This window comes from Acanthochromis polyacanthus, chromosome 8, assembly GCF_021347895.1.
Source record: "Acanthochromis polyacanthus isolate Apoly-LR-REF ecotype Palm Island chromosome 8, KAUST_Apoly_ChrSc, whole genome shotgun sequence".
Taxonomy (NCBI): domain Eukaryota; kingdom Metazoa; phylum Chordata; class Actinopteri; family Pomacentridae; genus Acanthochromis; species Acanthochromis polyacanthus.
Window position 1 is genome coordinate 1,287,190 of NC_067120.1, and position 19,576 is coordinate 1,306,765.

Sequence of the window (19,576 nt, forward strand, 5' to 3'; positions counted from 1 at the left end):
CGCAAAACAAAGAATAAAATGAAAACAGACAATGACAAAAAAATACGACAAAGAACACAAGCGAGACGAGGAGAAAACCCAAAACAACAAAAACATGAGACGAATGACAAAAAAGACAAAAAACAGGACAAAATAAGAAACAAAATGACTAAAAAAAATTAGACGACATAAAAGAAAGCAAGAAAGTGACAAAAAATTTGACAAATGTCAGAAAGTGACAAAAAGGACAAACAGCAAAAATGACACAAAAAGTGACCCAAAACAACAAAAACAAAGCCATAACAATATGAGACAAATAAGAACAATCAGACAAAAAAAGACAAAATGACAAAAATGAGACGCAAAACAAAGAAACTAAGACATGAAATATTATAAAAATGAGAAACAAAATGACAAACGAACAATGAACAATCTAGTATTTTACTTTTTGATCAAAACAACGTGTCATGGTTTAGAAATGATTTTAAATTTATATTTTTACTAATCTACAATCTGCAGTTAATGTCTTCTCTGTAATTTTTACACTTTGAGGACCGGATTGGACCCTCTGGAGGACCACTTTTGGACCACGGGCCTCATGTTGGACACCTCCGTTGTAGACTCAGCAGACAGGAGGATGATGTTTTTCAGACCACCTGAGTCGACCAGGAGAGACGAGACAGGAAATGTGGATGAAGTCCAGGCAGTTTTCTGAGTTGTATGAAGAAGAGATTCATACGTTTACAGGAGAGGAGTGAAGCAGCCGGAGGAAGGAAGGAAGCTGGGATGATGTATTATAGGAGAGGAGAACAAATAACAGAGATCCATGAATGATGCATGGCTTTCTCTCTTCATTATACTCTTCCGGGCAATTTGATTATGCAGGTAAACATACAGGCTGTAGAAGAGAGAGATGAAATGGGATAGAGAGAGAGGGGATGAGAGGGGGGGAAACTGTTGTTTTGTGTTTGAGAATAGATTGGATTGCTGGGTAAGAGGGTGAGAGAGGAGTGTTTTTGGTGTGTGACAGTGCATGTGTGTGTGGCGATAAGCAGGACGGAGGGAGGGGAGGTTAAACTCAACTGCAAAAGTCAGAAAATGTGAGAGGCTCTGAAGGAGGTTTTCTACACTGAGAAGTTGATAGCAGTTCTGAAATGCCACTGCTCTCACTGCTGCTGCTGTCAGCATGTTCCTACTTCAGCATCTTGCCCTCATTCAAAGGGAAATGAAAGGGCTTTTATTATTATCCTGATAAAGGCCAGCCTCTCCTGGCTCTCCACTCATTCTGCCGGTGGCTACAGTGACTCAGGTCGGATGTTGTTCTGCAGTAAAGGGGCATCGGGAGTGTGGAGGGATTTGTAGAAAGCTTGTCAAAGAGCTGAAGTGTGCCAGGCTGTCTGTCTCCTGCATCTCTGGCTTCTGACAACAAGTCTGCCCAGAGAGGCGATATTTGTCCTGTCATATGTGTGTACAAGAGCTGAGAAGCGTGTGTGTTTGTGTGTTTGTGTTGTGTCTGCTGTTGTCAGCTGTGGGCGATGTGTGTTTTGTGGTTCTCGGTAATAAAGCCATTAATCACGTTCACTGTTTGCCACAAACTGGCTGTGAGACGTCTCACTCTGTCCTCAGAGATGCAGCAAAGATGCAGCGAACCGGAGGGGAAAGGATCCAGCCTGCTGACGGCTGTGTGTGTGTGAACACACGCATGCAGTAGTGGTGGGACGCGATGAAAAACGTTACTCTAATTAAATAGAGGCTTTGTAAGTAATTAATCGTGATTGATCGCATTTTTGTTGATTAGCAGTATTTGACACAAAAAGCAAAGTTTTCCAGTTCAGATACATTTTAGTTGACGACTGAAACAGTGAATAGACATATATATGAAAATAAACAACAGAAATGTTTGTTTCATTCATATCTGTATTTATCTGTATCATATTTATTCAGTGTTTTATTTTAGTGTGACACGGCTTACATATAACGTGGCTCTTTTCCAGTTTGTTTCTGCCATCGACATTGTAGAAGCCGCAGTGTTTCCACACGTCTGCTTTTAAATTAGGAGCTGTTCATGGTGAGGTTTGTGGTGGTCAGCAATGTTTGTTTTCCTCTGTGTGCCCGCTCCAGGTGCGCTTCCCAAAGCGTCCCGGAGACGACTCGTACTGCGCCTCTTAGTTCCACATTATTTAGAAACTTCTGTATTATTTTAACAGACTTAAATAATTTAAATTTGGACGTTTGTGAACCGATTCAGATTTGTCCACGTCTGAATCCTGATGCATCTAAAAAGCAGATATTCCCCCCACCCCTACACATCGTCTGTCTGCTTTTAAAGGTCCACCCTGTGTGGTTCTAAGGTGGAACAGTAACAGCAGCACATAGAAGCATCAGGATGCAAAGTCATGCATGAGTCGCCACAGTAACTGACGTGCTCTTATTTAGCCATCAGTCCCCTTCAGCTGATGTCAGCTGTTTCTGTGCAGCTCAATGGTCATACATAAGGAATGAGAGGCTGTCGATCATTCCACATAATGGGTTATTGAAGAGTTGGCTGATGGTGATGGGAATTTAGATGCAGCAGGTTTAATGTTTCCTCTCATAAGTTTCCTTTGGCTGCCCCTGAACCATCCTCCATGCTGGGAACCGGCAGGACAGCCGCTGTAAATGTTCAATTATATGAACTCATATGTTTTAGCCCAATTAAAAGCTTTGGTCTTCTTTCTCTTTTCTTCTTTTTTTACTCAATTATACAGGCACACGTGATAAATAGGGTTGTGTCAGTGAAAAGGTAGCTTGAAACCAAAGGTAATAAACTTAAATGTATGGCCTCCCCTCAGGTTATATCATCGTAATAGAAATGTAAAAGCTTTCTAATATCTCATTTATCTTTGTTCCATTCGCTTATGCATGTGCACCGTATTGATTTAAGAGTGCAGTCTTTGCAGAATTTCTGTGCATTCTTTAATGAAACACTTAAATTCCTGCACTTTCCTCCTCCTGCTGTTCCGCCCTCTCTGCCTTCAGCCTCTTCTCGTCATTACTGCTCCTCTGTTCCCGTATAGCCAGCATATTCTCACCCTTCATCACTAAACGCTCACTTCTTCACCGTTTGATTATCTTGTCAGGCTCTTCTGTCCTTTAAATTCTCCCACGCTTTACCCTTTTCCTTTCTGGTTCCCCTGTCCTCCATCTGTCTTCTGATCACTTAACTTTTGCCTGTAAACAAGCTGATGCTGAGCGCACATTAACCCACGGATTCTCCGTTTTCTTTCCTCTAGACTTGAACTTTCAGTACTTCTGGAAGTGGAGTGCGTTTGAGGACTACCTGCTGTTCTGCTTCGGCTTCACCGTGCTGTGTGCGGTGGTGACGCTGCTGCTGCTGGACTCGGCTGTGTTCGTGGAGACCCTGGGCTCGCTGGCTCTCATGTTCGAGGCCATGCTGGGACTCCCACAGCTGCTGCAGAACTTCGACAACCGCTCCACCAAAGGCATGAGGTGCGTCACGCTCAAGGTCAACCAGAGCCCTGCAGACAGCTCACAAATACTGAGACACACTCCCAAACCGCCGTAACACCACATAAAAAGTCCTCTCATTAACCTTAATGCTCAAGGAAGTGGAGTAATTTATATTCTCATGAATAAAATATGCTAATAAGGTCATTTATAGTCATTAGAGTCGACATGAAAGAGAAAACACCACGTCAAAGAGTGGATTAATGCAGAGGATGAGCCTTGCACAGTTACACAACAGTTATCTTTTTGTTGTTGTTGACATTAATAAATCAAACAAACATCAGTAACACCGATTTAACTGAGATTAAGAAGATTAACTTTCCATTCAGTCCTTCCTCTCAGACCAAATCTTTAAACTGCCCTGATAGTGGAGAATTAGATAGATAAAGGTGATGGTAATACTGTTAATATTACAGCTTATCTCCCCCATAAAGTCTATTAAAAGACTCAACAAATCCCCCCCAAGAACTGTGATTGATAATAGATGCTGCACCCGTGTTTCCCAGGGATTAGACTGCTCCCACTTTAAATTCAAGGTCACCCTGAATCAGGAGGGAGATGGAGGGAGGCAAACAGAACCCTTAGCTTGCATTATGAATGTTTTTTTTTCTGTTAAGATCATGTTGGAGTGTGTAAAAGGTCAATGTGTACACTGATTAGGCTCTCAGGTAGAGACTGTGAGATCAATTACACCCCTAATGGCACAGAACCTCATGTTAATGACGGTTGTTATTTTCTCATTGTGTCTCTCGTCTGTTATCAGTGCAAAGTGTGTGTGTGTGTGTGTGTGTGTGTGTGTGTGTGTGTGTGTGTGTGTGTGTGTGAGGACATTTTGGCCGGTCCTCACTTTGAAACAGCCATGTTTGAGGGTGAAGACTTGTTTTTAGAGAACAGGTATGAATTGAGGTTTGGTTAGGGTTAGGGTAAGGATTAAGTTTAGGCCATCAGTTGTGATGGTTAAGGTTAGGGTAAGGCTCTAGGAAATGCATTACGCCTATGGATGTCCTCACTAAGATAGAAGTACAAACGTGTGTGTGTGTGTTTGTGGTTGTTCATACGTATCTACAAGCTCTGCTGGTCACTCATCTTTTTAAAAAAAACAGCAGAGAGAAAACGCTTGTTTCACTTTTCTTCTCCAGGAAATCCTCCCATCTCTTTTCGTGAGTAGGAGTTCAGGAAGTATGAGTTTGCGTGCACACTGATGGATTGTTGAGACGAGGAAAGGCTAAAATTAGGAAGTTGCAGTGATGTCAGCTGGAAGTACTGACTCTCCCTGGGGTTGATTCTGTTTTCCACATCTAGATTTGAGATTCTTTCTTCCACAAATGCACAATAGTCACGCACGTTTATCTGTCTTAGAGTGCTCACACTTCTCATTTCATGTTTGATAATTCTATTTTTCTCCAATAATCAAACATCTGGTTCATTAAATGTTCATCTCAGTCTCAAGAAGCTCAAACTGACATCAACAAATTTCTTGTTTTGTTGAACCAACATTCCTGAGCTGAAAGAATTTAAGTTTATCCTCATATGAAGTATGTTTAGGGATGTTTATTTAACAGGACTAACATTCTTCAGAGCTTTGAACTAAACACATCCTCAGTGTCAGCATGCTGATGTTTAGCTAGTATGTTCACCATGTTAGCTGGATCTGGCATGTAAACATGATCATATTTAGCATTGGGGAGTTTAACTCGTTCATTGAATGTCAGTGATGGAAGTGGAAATAAGAACACAGAAACTGGCACAGTTATTCCTGAGCTTGGTAATGATGTCTTCAGATGTTTTTAATCACTTCATCCACTCCAGCCCCTTGTTTTAGCTTCACTCATTTCATTTTTGAAGGTAGAATTCACGAGTATACCGTCGGTTTTAGGAAACTCTTGTTTGCAGTTTGATTTGTGGAGATATCCTGTTCTCATCATCTAAATTTTATAAGTCCTCCATCAGTTTTCTGTCCAAGAGTGCTCTTCTTTGTAGATTTTCCAAAATATAGAATTAGCACACACTGGGGAATAAAACAAAGTGAAACACGCAGCAGGTGACAGAGGTGTTATCTGCTGAAAATATTCTCCACATCTTCATTGTATGTCTCCAATCCCTCCTGAAATCACTGCGTGTTTTCTTTTGTTTTCCCTTTGAAATCAGCGACCTGCACTTACTTGATCTAATGTCAGTAAACAGGAGAAATCTGTCTTTTTAAGTGAAGCAGTAGTGTACTTGTGATTTAAACCACGTTTAACACAACGTCTGTCCTCACATCTTCCTGTGAGTTCCCATTCTGCTCAGAATGAATCTCACACATGCAGTGATGCCACATTAGGTCTTTGAGGTCATCAGTTCCCTAAATTCTGCCACCAAAAAGCCAACAAGACACACAAGTTTGTCTGCATTTCATACAAAATACGTGCTGCCACCACTGCATGGCTTTTTGTTGTAGAAAATAACTTCAGCTGCATTATTTTCTAACTTCTCTATTAATCCCAGTGGACTGATTGCACAGATGACCCTGCTGGCTGAAAAACCAGCCTAATCAGCAGTTGTTTTAGATGTTCTGACCCTCGTCATGTTTAATTAGGGACTCTCCAATTTGCCCGTTTAAGCTTGAACCAGCTGGTTTGGCGATGCGGCTCAGAGTCAGCACTTCCTCCCATGTGAAACAGTTAGTTGTTGTTGTTCTGTCAGAGCCCCCTGAGCCCTGTTACCGAGGCCTGATGCTGAGTGTGGATCCCACCACTCCTCTTTTCCAGGTCGTCCAAACGATCTCCTTCCAAACAGATGCATGAAAAGCAGAGGAGAGGCACAGACAGGCATGTTCCATCACAGTCAGTGTAATTACTCTGCTGGGCTGTTATTGACATGTGTGCACGTTTGTGTGCACTGCTCTGGGGAAATCGAGGAAGAGTGGTGATGGAAAGATGCAGAGAAAGAAGGAAGGACTGGATGAGGTGCAGAAAAGCATGACTGATGAGTTAAAGGATATACGATGGCAGGTTTAATGAAAGGGAATCCTGCATTTATAGGAATGTAAAATCACATCTTCATTTTCATTTTAGGTATGAACAAATCCAATCTATTTTAACCAATAATTCATAAATCATATGTTTATGTTTGTCCACATTAAATGCATGCAGTCTAGTCTTGGTAAAGTATGAACCCCCAGAGCTGTTCAGCAAAAGCTTATTAGAGTCAGAAGTTAGAAAACCTGTCATCCAATCAGACGAAGGTTAGCGCACTTTGAAATGTAAAACAGTCAATCTGTGGTGGTGGAGGTAATTTAGGATGAAGAAGAAAGAATCAGAAGCTAAAAGTTCAACAAGAGTTTATTAACCACTGAGAGGTGAAGGTTTGTAGAAAGGAAAGCAGTCGTTTGTTTGTGAGTGAAGCATCCCAGAGAGGGTCTGGATGAAGGTTGGAGGATTGACTGGAGGAAGGCTGACTGAAGTAGGAGATGGTGAGGAGGATGACCAGGAGCATGGCTGGCAGGAAACCATGTGGTAAATGGAGTAGCTGGTGAACTTATAGCAAGAGGAGACTGAGATTCTGGGGCGCAGGAAGGAAAGACTTTGCAAACCTTTACTGGATACATGATGACTAAGATGACATCAGATGTCCAAACCACCTCCACTGGTTCCTTTAGAGGTGAAGGATCAGCAGTTCTACTCTGAGCTCCCTCCAGGTGTCGAATCTTCTCCTCCTACCTCTAAGGCTGAGCCCAGACACCCTACAGAGGAAGCTCATTTCAGACGCTTGTATCCATGATCTCATTCTTTGGGTCACTATCCAGAGCTCATGACCATAGGTGAGGGTTGGAACGTAGATGGATGGTAAACTGAGATCTTCTCCTTGAGGCTCAGCTCCATCTTCACCACGACGGTTCAGTAAAACGCCCACATTACTGCTTCCACTGCCCCAATCCTCCTGTCCATCACTCATGAACAAGATCCTGAGATACTTGAACTACTTCTCTTTGGGAAGCACCCCCCCCCCCCCCCCCCAACCCAGAGGGAGCAGTCCACCGGTTTCCTCCAGAGAACCATCTTCTTGGACTTGGAGGTGCTGATCTGCATCTCTGCTGCTTCACACACTGCAGCAAACTGCTCCACTTCAATATGACCTCATGTTTGCTCCTCTGAGATGGTTTCTAATAAATCAGTGACACACAGCAAGCCAGAACTTCTTTGCTGTGGATCGAGTGAACCAATCTCCGGCTTGAATTCACTCTTTTACACATTTCCATGTAATTTCTATGATTATATATTTGCAAAATGAAGAGTAAAGGCGTTTCTGACCGTTTATTAAACAGTGGTTTTCTGGAATTGCCAGGTTTACGTGTGACAGCGTTTGGTTGCGTGAAGCTGTCGCCCGCTTGGCATTTGAAAGCACTCATTACTCAGGCGGATGCTGCACCTGAATGGTAAAATCTGCTTCTCTAAACAATGTGTTTGTGAGTGATTACTCAGCGCTCTGTGCTCGGCTGCCTGAGGAGGCAGCCTGTTTTCCTCTTCCCTCTCATTAAACTTTATCTGTTTTGCCTCCTGTCCCATTCTCCTCTCCCAGCTCTGCACCAAAGCTGCCAACCTTCACAATGTCACCCGGTGACGGTGGAGGCGATGCTGGCGGTGGCACTGCATCTGCTGCACCGACTGAAGTGTTCACACAGAGACAGTTCTATTCTTTAGACAAGGAGGGTCAAACTCATCATAGTCCAGGCTCCACATTCAGCCCAGTTTGATCTCCAGTAAGTCAGAGCAGTAAAATCACAGCATAAAAACATGTAAATGTTCACATATAATCTTATCTTTTTGCACAACATTATGAACATCCTGAAATGTCTTAAGAAAAATAAGCCTCAATTTATCAGTTACACATTATGGTGAATGTGTTTTCCGGTGGACTTGGAGAACTTGTCACAGGTCGTCTGTGGATTCAGGTTGTCTTCCATCTCTCTGTAATTACAGACTGACCTGATGAGACTGAGTTCAGAGCTGTTTGGGGACCACACCATCTGTTAGTGCAGGAGTCCAACTCATCTTAGTCCAGGTTCCACATTCAGCCCAGTTTCATCTCCAGTAAAAGCAAAGCAGAATAACCTGTAAAAAATAACCACAACTCCAAATGTTTCCCTTTGTTTAAGTGCAACACTGTTCACATTTAAGGAATTATCTGACAAAATACTACAAAAATGAGACACAAAATGAGAAAAGAAAATGAGACGAACAACACAAATCAAAAAATTAGACAAAAAGTTACAAAGGCTCAATAAAAATAACAAACGACAAAAATGAAACAAAAAAAATTAATTTGTGTCAATTAAATGACACAAACAAGACAAAACAACGAAAAAAAAGAGAAATAAAATGACAAAAACATGAGACAAATGTCAGAAGTCAGACAAAATAACACAAAAAACACAAAAACAACAACAAAATATTACAAAAATAAGACAAAATGACCAAAAATGAGAAACGGCACACAACAATAGACAAAAATTTTGACAAAAAAGTTACAAAGCAACTAAAAACAAAAACAAGACAAAAACCACAAAGTGTCAAAAACAATGAATAAAGCGAAACACAAAATGACAAAAATGAGGCAAAAAACACACGCAAGACAAAAACGAAACAGAACCACAAAAAATGAGACGAACGACAAAAGTCAAGCAAAAAGACAGAAAATGAAAATAAGATGAAATATTTCAAAAATGAGACACCAAATGACAAAAGAACAATCTGGTTGTTAATCTAACTTGATGAACAATCAACCAATTTGTCATGGTCTAGAAATGATTTTAAATCTGTAGTTTTACAAATTTACAATTTGCAGTTTATGTCTTCACTTTAATTTTTATATTTTAAGGGCTGGATTGGACCCTCTGAAAGGCCGGTTTGAACACCCCTGTGTTAGAGGATCATTCTCTGATTGGATGCTTGATGCTGTTGTCTCTTCCTGTCCCTAACACTGACTTACAGATAGAATCTAAAGTGCTTAAATGTTTGCATAATTCTCATTATTCAAGGGTTCCATCAACTCCCTTTGCTGACTGTTAATGAAATGATATTTAATTAGATGTATCTGTTTTATGTTTTTTCATGTGTTGATCAGCAGCAGCACAATAACTCCCTCCCAGCCCTGTGTGACTAAAGCGTCTCATAAATGAGTACGTTGCATTTCTTCACAGCCTTGCATAGACGCTTTTCTGTAGCTTTCTACAGTCACAGCCGGCCTTTAGTTTAAGCAGCAAAGCTCTGACAAATAGAGCGTTGTTTTAGATGACATAAGATTAGAGCTGTAACGAACACCGTCCACTAAACCACCAACAGGCCGGCTCATCAGTCCTGTCCTGTTTACATACTCCACAGAAGCATCTAGAAAGTCCTGAGGCAAACTCTGCAGCATTCCTTCTTCTCCTTCCTCCCCTCCGCTTCATTTTGTGAAGTAGAATCCATCTTTTTCTGGCAGGTTGGGAACTTTTCGGTGTTTGCCTGTGTGCGATCGATCAACATGCATAATTCATAATTAGTGGGTTAAGAGCAGCTCGGCTTCTCTCTCTCTCTGGGCTCTTTGATTCCCGTCTCCCTCCATCTGCCCCCCTGCTGCTAAATCGCGTCACACACACGCATGTTCTCACACACATCAGCCTGTGCACACACACACTGCCCAAATGCACACATGCATGTTTGCTCTGAGAAGAGATGAAGGAGGTTAGTGAAGCTTTAAACATCAGATCCTGCTGCTTATGCTTCAGTTTGCCTCTCTCCATGGAGCTGTGGATCTGTACTGTCTGCCCCCTCTGGAGACTCTTTAAGTCTCACATACAAAGTGAGATTCTCCACTCAAAGTATAAAGCCTGCACCGGGTTTAATTTGTGAGCATCTGCCTCTTTATCTCCACAGCAGCAGTGGAAAATAAACTGTGTGTCCACTGAGAGACTGAGGGAACATTTTGGCTTTTTAGTCATTTTAAATTCTCCAGAAGATTCTGATGAATCTACCTGCCCCAAACCCAGGTACTGCAGAAAGATTTACAAATGTTTATGCAACAAACTATTCAGTGTGACTCACCCATCAGAAAAAACAGAGGCTGATTTAAATGACTGCAGTGTTGTAGGTTTTATTTCACACCGCTTCTGTTTGACTTTGACTTCACTTTCACATTTGGACTGCAGTCACGACGTCTGTCTGTGGATGTAAGAAACTTTCAGCCCTCAGTTCTTTATCCCAGCATCCATCCATCCATCATCCATCCATCATCCATCCATCCGTCCATCCGTCCATCTAGTCGTCCCCTGGGCAGTGGTCAAGGTGAAAGACAGAACGCTGGGACAAAAAAACAACACGACAGCAGCTGATGGGAGGAGAGGCAGAGACAGGAATGAAGATTTAGAAGCAGATTGAAGGAGGTGAAAGAGAAGCAAGGAGGTGGGAGGTGTGATAAATGACGATAGAAAGAGACAGATTGGTATACAGACAAATCAGCAGAGTGGTTGGAGTAAGAAGATGAGGCCACTGGAGGTCAAAAGACATTAAATAAACCAAACACAATCCCTTTTCTAGTGACGTGTGGTTGCTGCAGTAAACCAGTCTACCACAGTAATATGATCCTTCTAACCTTTTTACTGTTTCAAGTGTTGTGTGGCTGTATCAGTGCATTTAATAAAAACTGCTTGTTGTATTTTAGAAAGGCGTGCCTGTCATACAGATTGGGCTGTTGAAGATCTGGAGGGACGGCCACGTGGTCACACTGCAGCTTTGAATTAGAGTATTTATTTAGCATTCCTGTGGAGAGAATGATCAGTTGTTTAGTCAATAACAGAAAACAGTCTGACAGTTTGAAGCTCTAACTAGCTGCTATGGTTGTGTGCTGGACGTCTCTGCAGGACACAGTTTAATGTAAATCCAATGAGTTTATGTAGTTTCTGAGTCATCCAGGTCCTCATGATCCTTGGAGCTTCAGTAAAAGCAACTGGACTTCTGTTTTGGTTTCTTTACGCTGTTTTGCTTTTCAAACAGCAACAGGGACTCACATGCCTCAAGGTGAGACAGATTATAACAGCAGGTATCCCAACAACAATAATAATGAGTGTTGAGCTTTCAGATACCACAGCCTTTAATATGAGGCTTCCATGTCAGCGGTGTCTCCAGATCTTAATGGTGGGGAAACTTCCAGGGGAGAGATTTTAACACAGCGTTTTACATACACACCCAGTTCTACAGTTATTTCAGAACAGTGAAGGTGGTCTGTGACAGCAGTTACACCTGCTTTCATAACATTCACACCTTAATCCTGAGCTGTTAATGAGCCATTAGCCGTGTGAAACTCCCCATCAGTCAGGCTCTGAATGAGAGGTCAGATGTCTTAAAGAAACAAGTTGGGTTTTTTTTTTTATTTATTTTTTTTACCAAAGCTCCTAGGAATCTATACTGAGGTGAAAGTTAAAGATAAAGGGCTTGGATGGAGGATCGCTGTGCAGCATATCTTGAGTTTTACACCAAAAACTGCTAAGATTCCACTCTGAGACTGATATTTTATTAGACTTCTTGCACAACCTGACACTTCTCTAAGTACCAGTAATAATAATAATAATAATAATAATAATATACGTAACAAGAAAAGCACTCAGAGAGAGCAGTACTCTGCCTCGGCTGCTCAGTCGTATCATTTCCAACTGATAAGTCCTCAGAGGTGGATTGTAGTAGGATCACAGTCAGCTGATGTAGTGTTCACTGGTTGCCATGGTTACAGTGACACCGTGCTGCTATCTGGCAATGATACAGAAATCTGTAACTAATCCGTGGATCCAGATTCTAAGCAGCATCACTGCCAGAATCTAACAAGATGGTCCTCATTTAAACCCGTTAGTCCGTTTCTGAGTAATGTTGCTAACAGACAGACTAACGGACGGAAGGACAATCGTACACCGATCATCACCTGACTCCGCTGTGTTCCTTGGTGGAGTAACAATAGTATTCAAATCACCAGAACGCGGTGGCATTTCTAACATCAATCCCTGACCAGGCTGCTTTCACACAGTAAGAACAGATTAGTCAGATTTATTTTGAACAGAAACCAGTGACAGATTCGTATAATACATGTTTGCTTCCTGGTTCTACCTGGACCTCCTGTCCTTGCCTTGCAGTTTTTCCACGCAGTGATGGATAATCGTTGACATTCCCAATAATCTCCTCCACAACTGACCTCCCATTGGTTTTATGCTGACAGAAGAAGGAAAATGCTCCCACTGCTAAACGCTTGGACCCTGTTTTTATGGTGGTGATAACTGTTGGTCAGTACCCTGAAATTCACTTGTTGCACTTTTTCTCCAGATATCTACTGCCTACATGAACCAAAATAACAGGGAATGATCCTCCAGGGTGAAAGACAGCTCACATTTTTAGTTATTGTTGTATTTTTCTGCAGAAACCATCAGAATAATTTGACAAACAATACAGTCAGAAAATTCTCCACCTGGCAGCACTAAAGTTGGCAATTTGTTTTTTTCATTTACTTTGTTGTATAGAGTACTTTGATTCTTCTTTTTATTATTTAAGAGTATTCTTTAATCTATTTTTATTCTTTGCACTGCTGCTAATTGTCGTGTTCTTCCAGAAAAATTTCGTTGTACTTCTGCACAATGACAGTAAAGTCTCTTTATCTTATTTCCTGCCTCTGCCGTGCTCTAGATAGATAGAGCTCTTTATTGTCCCAAAGGAAATTTGTTTTCACAAGCTGTCATGTCACACATCATAACATACATACAAGGACAACATTCACAATATTCACAATATGACACACAAAAATAAAGTTCAAGTTCAGCGCGGTGGCTTATTGAGGATGGCGATAGCTGATGGAACAAAACTTCTGTTGTAACGGACATAATGCCATCTTAGTGCTCGGAATCTGCGTCCAGAGGGGAGGAGCTGGAACATGTGATAAAGAGGGTGCTCAGTGTCCAAAATTATTGATCTGGTGAGACGGGCTATTGCCTTATTATTAAGTTCAGAAATGTTAGGTGTAGGTTGATGTATAATTTTAGATGCAATACGTGTGATTTTAACAAGTTGGTTTCTGTCTGAAACTGATAAAGTATAGAAACAGGAAGAACAATACAGCAGAATGGACTGGATTATACTTTTGTACAGCAGCAACAAGAGATGAGGAGCAACATGAGGAGAACTGAGTGTACGGAGAACAAGAAGTCTTTGTTGTGATCGTTTATAAATATCTGTGACATGATGTTTGAAGGTAAAGTCATTGTCCAAAGTAAGTCCAAGATATTTGAATGTGTTCACCTGTTCTATTGGATTATGATTGATGAAAATTCTATTCAAACTCGGTGTAGGTGAGTTGAAAACCATCTCCTTTGTCTCTGACAGTGAAACATTTAGAAATGTTGTCATTTAGCCTTCAGCCTGGCATAGCTTTTGGTTTTTTTGTCCCATCATATTATACTGTAACTGACTCTAACAGCTGTAGAAGAATTTTGAAGTGAATCTGTGTGTCGTATAAGATTCTGTTTCACAAAGTGGTACTTAAAGATGCCCCGGGCGACTTTACAAATATTTGGAACGTGAAATCAGTAAATTGCATAAAACGCATGCACGTCCTTTCCATCTTTTATTTCATCTCTCTCCCTGTGTCTGTCTTTCTAAATGTCGCTCAGCCATGTTTCCTGCAGCTCTGTTCCACTCCAGCCGCTCAGAGGAGCTAATAACTGCCCTGACAGAATTACTGCAGGACTCGCATACGGCACCGCCATCACACAGGGCTATCAGACTCTCCCGTCCTCTCACTGTCTCCCTCCTTCTCCCCCCTGGTGTCCTGTCGCTCTGCAGCTTTCAGGGTGGCTTCATTTCTCACCCCCTCATCCACATGTCGTTATTCTGCTTTTACTTCCATCCTACCGGCTTTTCCTGCCCTTCCTTGGAGCACCCGGTTAACGATTTCACCCCTTCCCTCTGTCATCTCGGGCCTCTTAGCTCAGATAAAGGTGTCAGGTCAGCAGTAATCGATGCAGGACCTGTCCAGGATGAGCTGAATGTGTGTGTTTGTTTATGTGTGTGTGCACTTTAAGAATGTGCAGTTTCACTTTGTGGATTTTCTGCTTCCATTTTGAAGTGTTTTTGTCCAGTTTAACACTCGCTGGTGATGCCCATTGGTGTGTGACAGAGGCGCTCAGTCAGTCGGTTTTCAGTCAATAGCATAATCACTTCTTCTCCCTGTGGACGCTCAGAGCCCCACTCAGGACCAGGTTCAACTGTTTGTTCTGAGTGTCTTTCATCAGCTGTCAGAGGAGCCACGAGCCCCACCTCTAACGGTACAGCGTGAGACTAGCATGACAAACAGGCTGGAGAATGCTGAAGTGTGTGTGCCAGAGATGGAAAAACCTCCAGCTGGTGTTTTGTCTCCTTCCCATGTCCTGCTGCAGAGACTCCTTTTGTACAGATGACCCACCCTCCTTAATTGCGTTGTTAATGATGTTTGCCCTCTGATGTCTGAGCAAAGAAATTATCCAGAGGGGGAGTGGAGAGTTTGGCTGGGTGAAGGCAGAAAGGGAGGTAAGGTGAGGCAAAGGCAGAAAACCAGAGGATGATGAAGAACAAACAACGGCTGCAGAGGACAGAAAAGACGTTGTTTAGAAATAAATCAGGTAAAGTGTGATGTTGGAGCTGCAGCGGTGAGAGTTTTATGCAACAATTCCACCACCAGGGTCTCTTAATGGTCTATTCAGAATCCTTATAGGCAGGTAATCTGGGTAACACCCCAGGCAGCTATTTCAAGCTAACAAGATCAGGCTGCTGTCTGAATGAACGGAGAGAGAGCGATAAGTGCAGCCTCAGTGGTCACCGGGACAGAAAACTCACCTGTCAGATCTGATTTTAGAAGAAAAAAACACTGAAGAAGTTTGGAGTCTTTGCCCCAAAATAAGGTTTAAAGCAGGGGTGTCAGACTCATTTTATTCAGGGGCACATTCAGCCCAGTTTGATCTGAAGCACACCATAATAACCACAACTCCACTTTTTTCCTTTGTTTTAGTGCAAAAAAGTAGATTCTAAAACTGTTCACATTTAAGGAATTATCTTTCACTAAACATCATGAACAACCTGAAATTTCTGAAGAAAAATAAGTTCAGTTTCATCAGCATTCAGACTCAGTTTATCATTTCCTCATTACAACTTCCAGATCACAGAGTGTCTACAAAGGAACACAACATTTAGTCACCTGGAACTGAACCAGAGAGGATTTACTGGAGGATCAGAACGACAAAAGTCAGACAAAAAAGGCAAAAAGCAACAAAAAAAGAGAAAAAAATGAGAGACACGACAAAATGAGACAACACAAGCAAGACAAAAAAGAGACAAAAATTGGACACAAATGAGACAAAGTGGAAGAAAATGACAAAAAAGTTGACAAAAAACACAGACGAGACAAATAGGTCTGATCCCTTTTAAAACTGGTCAGGGACTAACCCGAGCCGCATTTCTGACCTGCTGACCTCCTATGATCCTGCTGCAGCCTCACATCTTTAGGTGGGTCCTGCCGCAGCCTCACATCTTTAGGTGGGTCCTGCCGCAGCCTCACATCTTTAGGTGCATCCTGCCGCAGCCTCACATCTTTAGGTGGGTCCTGCCGCAGCCTCACATCTTTAGGTGGATCCTGCTGCAGCCTCACATCTTTAGGTGGATCCTGCCGCAGCCTCACATCTTTAGGTGGGTCCTGCCGCAGCCTCACATCTTTAGGTGGATCCTGCCGCAGCCTCACATCTTTAGGTGGGTCCTGCCGCAGCCTCACATCTTTAGGTGGGTCCTGCCGCAGCCTCACATCTTTAGGTGGATCCTGCCGCAGCCTCACATCTTTAGGTGGGTCCTGCCGCAGCCTCACATCTTTAGGTGGATCCTGCCGCAGCCTCACATCTTTAGGTGGGTCCTGCCGCAGCCTCACATCTTTAGGTGGGTCCTGCCGCAGCCTCACATCTTTAGGTGGGTCCTGCCGCAGCCTCACATCTTTAGGTGGCTCCTGCCGCAGCCTCACATCTTTAGGTGGCTCCTGCCGCAGCCTCACATCTTTAGGTGGGTCCTGCCGCAGCCTCACATCTTTAGGTGGGTCCTGCCGCAGCCTCAAATCTTTAGGTGGGTCCTGCCTCAGCCTCACATCTTTAGGTGGGTCCTGCCGCAGCCTCACATCTTTAGGTGGGTCCTGCTTCAGCCTCACATCTTTAGGTGGGTCCTGCCGCAGCCTCACATCTTTAGGTGGGTCCTGCTTCAGCCTCACATCTTTAGGTGGGTCCTGCCGCAGCCTCACATCTTTAGGTGGGTCCTGCCGCAGCCTCACATCTTTAGGTGGGTCCTGCCGCAGCCTCACATCTTTAGGTGGGTCCTGCCGCAGCCTCACATCTTTAGGTGGGTCCTGCCGCAGCCTCACATCTTTAGGTGGGTCCTGCCGCAGCCTCACATCTTTAGGTGGCTCCTGCCGCAGCCTCACATCTTTAGGTGGCTCCTGCCGCAGCCTCACATCTTTAGGTGGGTCCTGCTTCAGCCTCACATCTTTAGGTGGGTCCTGCCGCAGCCTCACATCTTTAGGTGGGTCCTGCCGCAGCCTCACATCTTTAGGTGGGTCCTGCCGCAGCCTCACATCTTTAGGTGGGTCCTGCCGCAGCCTCACATCTTTAGGTGGGTCCTGCCGCAGCCTCACATCTTTAGGTGGGTCCTGCCGCAGCCTCACATCTTTAGGTGGGTCCTGCCGCAGCCTCACATCTTTAGGTGGCTCCTGCCGCAGCCTCACATCTTTAGGTGGGTCCTGCCGCAGCCTCACATCTTTAGGTGGGTCCTGCCGCAGCCTCACATCTTTAGGTGGGTCCTGCTTCAGCCTCACATCTTTAGGTGGGTCCTGCCGCAGCCTCACATCTTTAGGTGGGTCCTGCCGCAGCCTCACATCTTTAGGTGGGTCCTGCTTCAGCCTCACATCTTTAGGTGGGTCCTGCTTCAGCCTCACATCTTTAGGTGGATCCTGCTGCAGCCTCACATCTTTAGGTGGGTCCTGCCGCAGCCTCACATCTTTAGGTGGGTCCTGCCGCAGCCTCACATCTTTAGGTGGGTCCTGCTTCAGCCTCACATCTTTAGGTGGGTCCTGCTTCAGCCTCACATCTTTAGGTGGATCCTGCTGCAGCCTCACATCTTTAGGTGGATCCTGCCGCAGCCTCACATCTTTAGGTGGATCCTGCTGCAGCCTCACATCTTTAGGTGGATCCTGCCGCAGCCTCACATCTTTAGGTGGGTCCTGCTGGTCGTTCCAAAGTCGAGGTTTAAACCTAAAGGTGACCAAATGTTCTCCATCAGGAGCTTCACTCTGGAACCACCTGCCTGAGGAGATCAGATCTGCAGAGTCAGAAACTCCTTTGAAATCACTTCTGAAAACCCACTTTTATAGACGTGCTTTTATGTGAGGTTTTCTTTCAGCTTTATGAAGTTTTAGTGTTTTATTCTGCCTCTTCTGCAGCTGTTTTATCCACCTCTGCCCTGAGTTTCAGCTAAAAGCTAAACTAAAGGAGATTTTAGTCTTTACAGAAGGCATTAAATATGACACATGGTGTAATTTTACTGCAGGGACGGACATAGCAAAACTTTATTTTGTGCTTTCTTATAGTTATGCAAGTCTGTTCTAGAATCTACTAAGACTGAAGTAAGAATCTCAAGAGAGAAATAATTAGTGTAATTATTTACATGAGGATGAAGTCTGTAATCCTCTCCAGTACTTCGGTAAACTACTTGTTCTTGCACCACTTTGGTAAATAGTTTCTGAATGCAGCAGCTGTGGCTTCATCGGAGCTAAATATTGTAATTTTTTATTCACTGCAGTTTCCTGACAGCTTTACCATCTGCATATTTAGAGCCAGACCCTGGGAACTCTACAGTTTAATACTCTGAAATTTGAAGCACATTTTGCTAGCTCTATATATTTATACTAATATCATTTAAAGTTGGGTTTTACTTTTGCTTTTATGTGAGTAAAGACTCATGACTTCTGCAGCTGCTTTTCTGTGAAAGGTGCTTTAAATAAAACATTAATAAACAGAACTTATTCCATCTCTGGTTAGCTGTGCAAAAGGTTTTGTCTCATTTTTCTGCACAGCACTACAGGCTAATTTGCTGATTTTGGCGAAAATATAATTGCATTGTAGTAGCAATGGTCGCCGTATTATTCACGTTATAACTACTATTATGATTACTTATTTATTTTAAGTAAACTTACCTCTGCACAGGGTGTGTCTCCCCTGTAAAATGTAATGTTATTATTTGGTTTCATCACAGTTCACAGCAGCAGCTGCTGAAAGTCTTCATAAATAATGACAAAAGAGACAATAAAAGTGAAGATGACAGCTGATTGGGGCAGCAGAGAAGAGAAAAAAGTGTCACAGTGAAAGGAAATGATGAGGACAGAGATGAAACGAGAAATGTGAAGTTCAGCGAAGGGTACTTTCTGAAGAAAAATGCCTTCAGTGGAACAGAAAAGCGAGTATTTTCCCTGAGGAACTCTGGCAGCTCAGAGAGAGAGACAGAGAAGAAAAAACACGACGATTTGGAATTCTTTTTATTTTTGGAGCAGTTCAATCAAACCCTGAAGTGTTTACCCCAAAAGTTTAAATAGTTAGGGGAGCAGAAGACGTCAGTGAGACTCTGAACAGGCCTCCTTGATCAGCCTTTGGGAGTTTTAGAAATAGCCTGAGGTTTAAATTCAAGGTGGAGGATCAGTTGGACCTTACAGGGAGGAAACACAGAGCAGAACAGATTATTTAAAATCTAACATTGGGATCTGCTCCAGCTTTACACTGAAATCAATCCTGTGTCTTCTTCAGGAGAGGCTGGTTTTGCACAAAAAGCCACTGTAGTCACAGTTACAGGGTTTGAGTGAATAAAGTCATCAGCTCGTAAAACATGAGAAATCATCAGAAGATTTCTAAAGGACCGCTGAATAACACACTGCTCCATAATTTAATGGTGAGGGTTGTGGGAATTACTGTAATCCTACCTGCTAACTTAAACAGAATAAAATGCTGAAGCTTTAAAGCAGGGGTGTCCAACATGAGGCCCGT

General features: G+C 43.0%; 1 protein-coding gene across 1 annotated transcript in view; it reads left to right on the top strand.

Annotated features, from left to right (window-relative positions):
- The window catches only part of si:dkey-246g23.2 (solute carrier family 66 member 2), a 65,920-nt gene that overhangs the window by 40,006 nt on the left and 6,338 nt on the right, over positions 1-19,576 (top strand). The window contains exon 4 of the mRNA XM_051952374.1: positions 3,252-3,468. Within this exon, the coding sequence (XP_051808334.1) occupies positions 3,252-3,468 (217 nt within the window). The remainder of the gene's footprint in view (positions 1-3,251; positions 3,469-19,576) is intronic.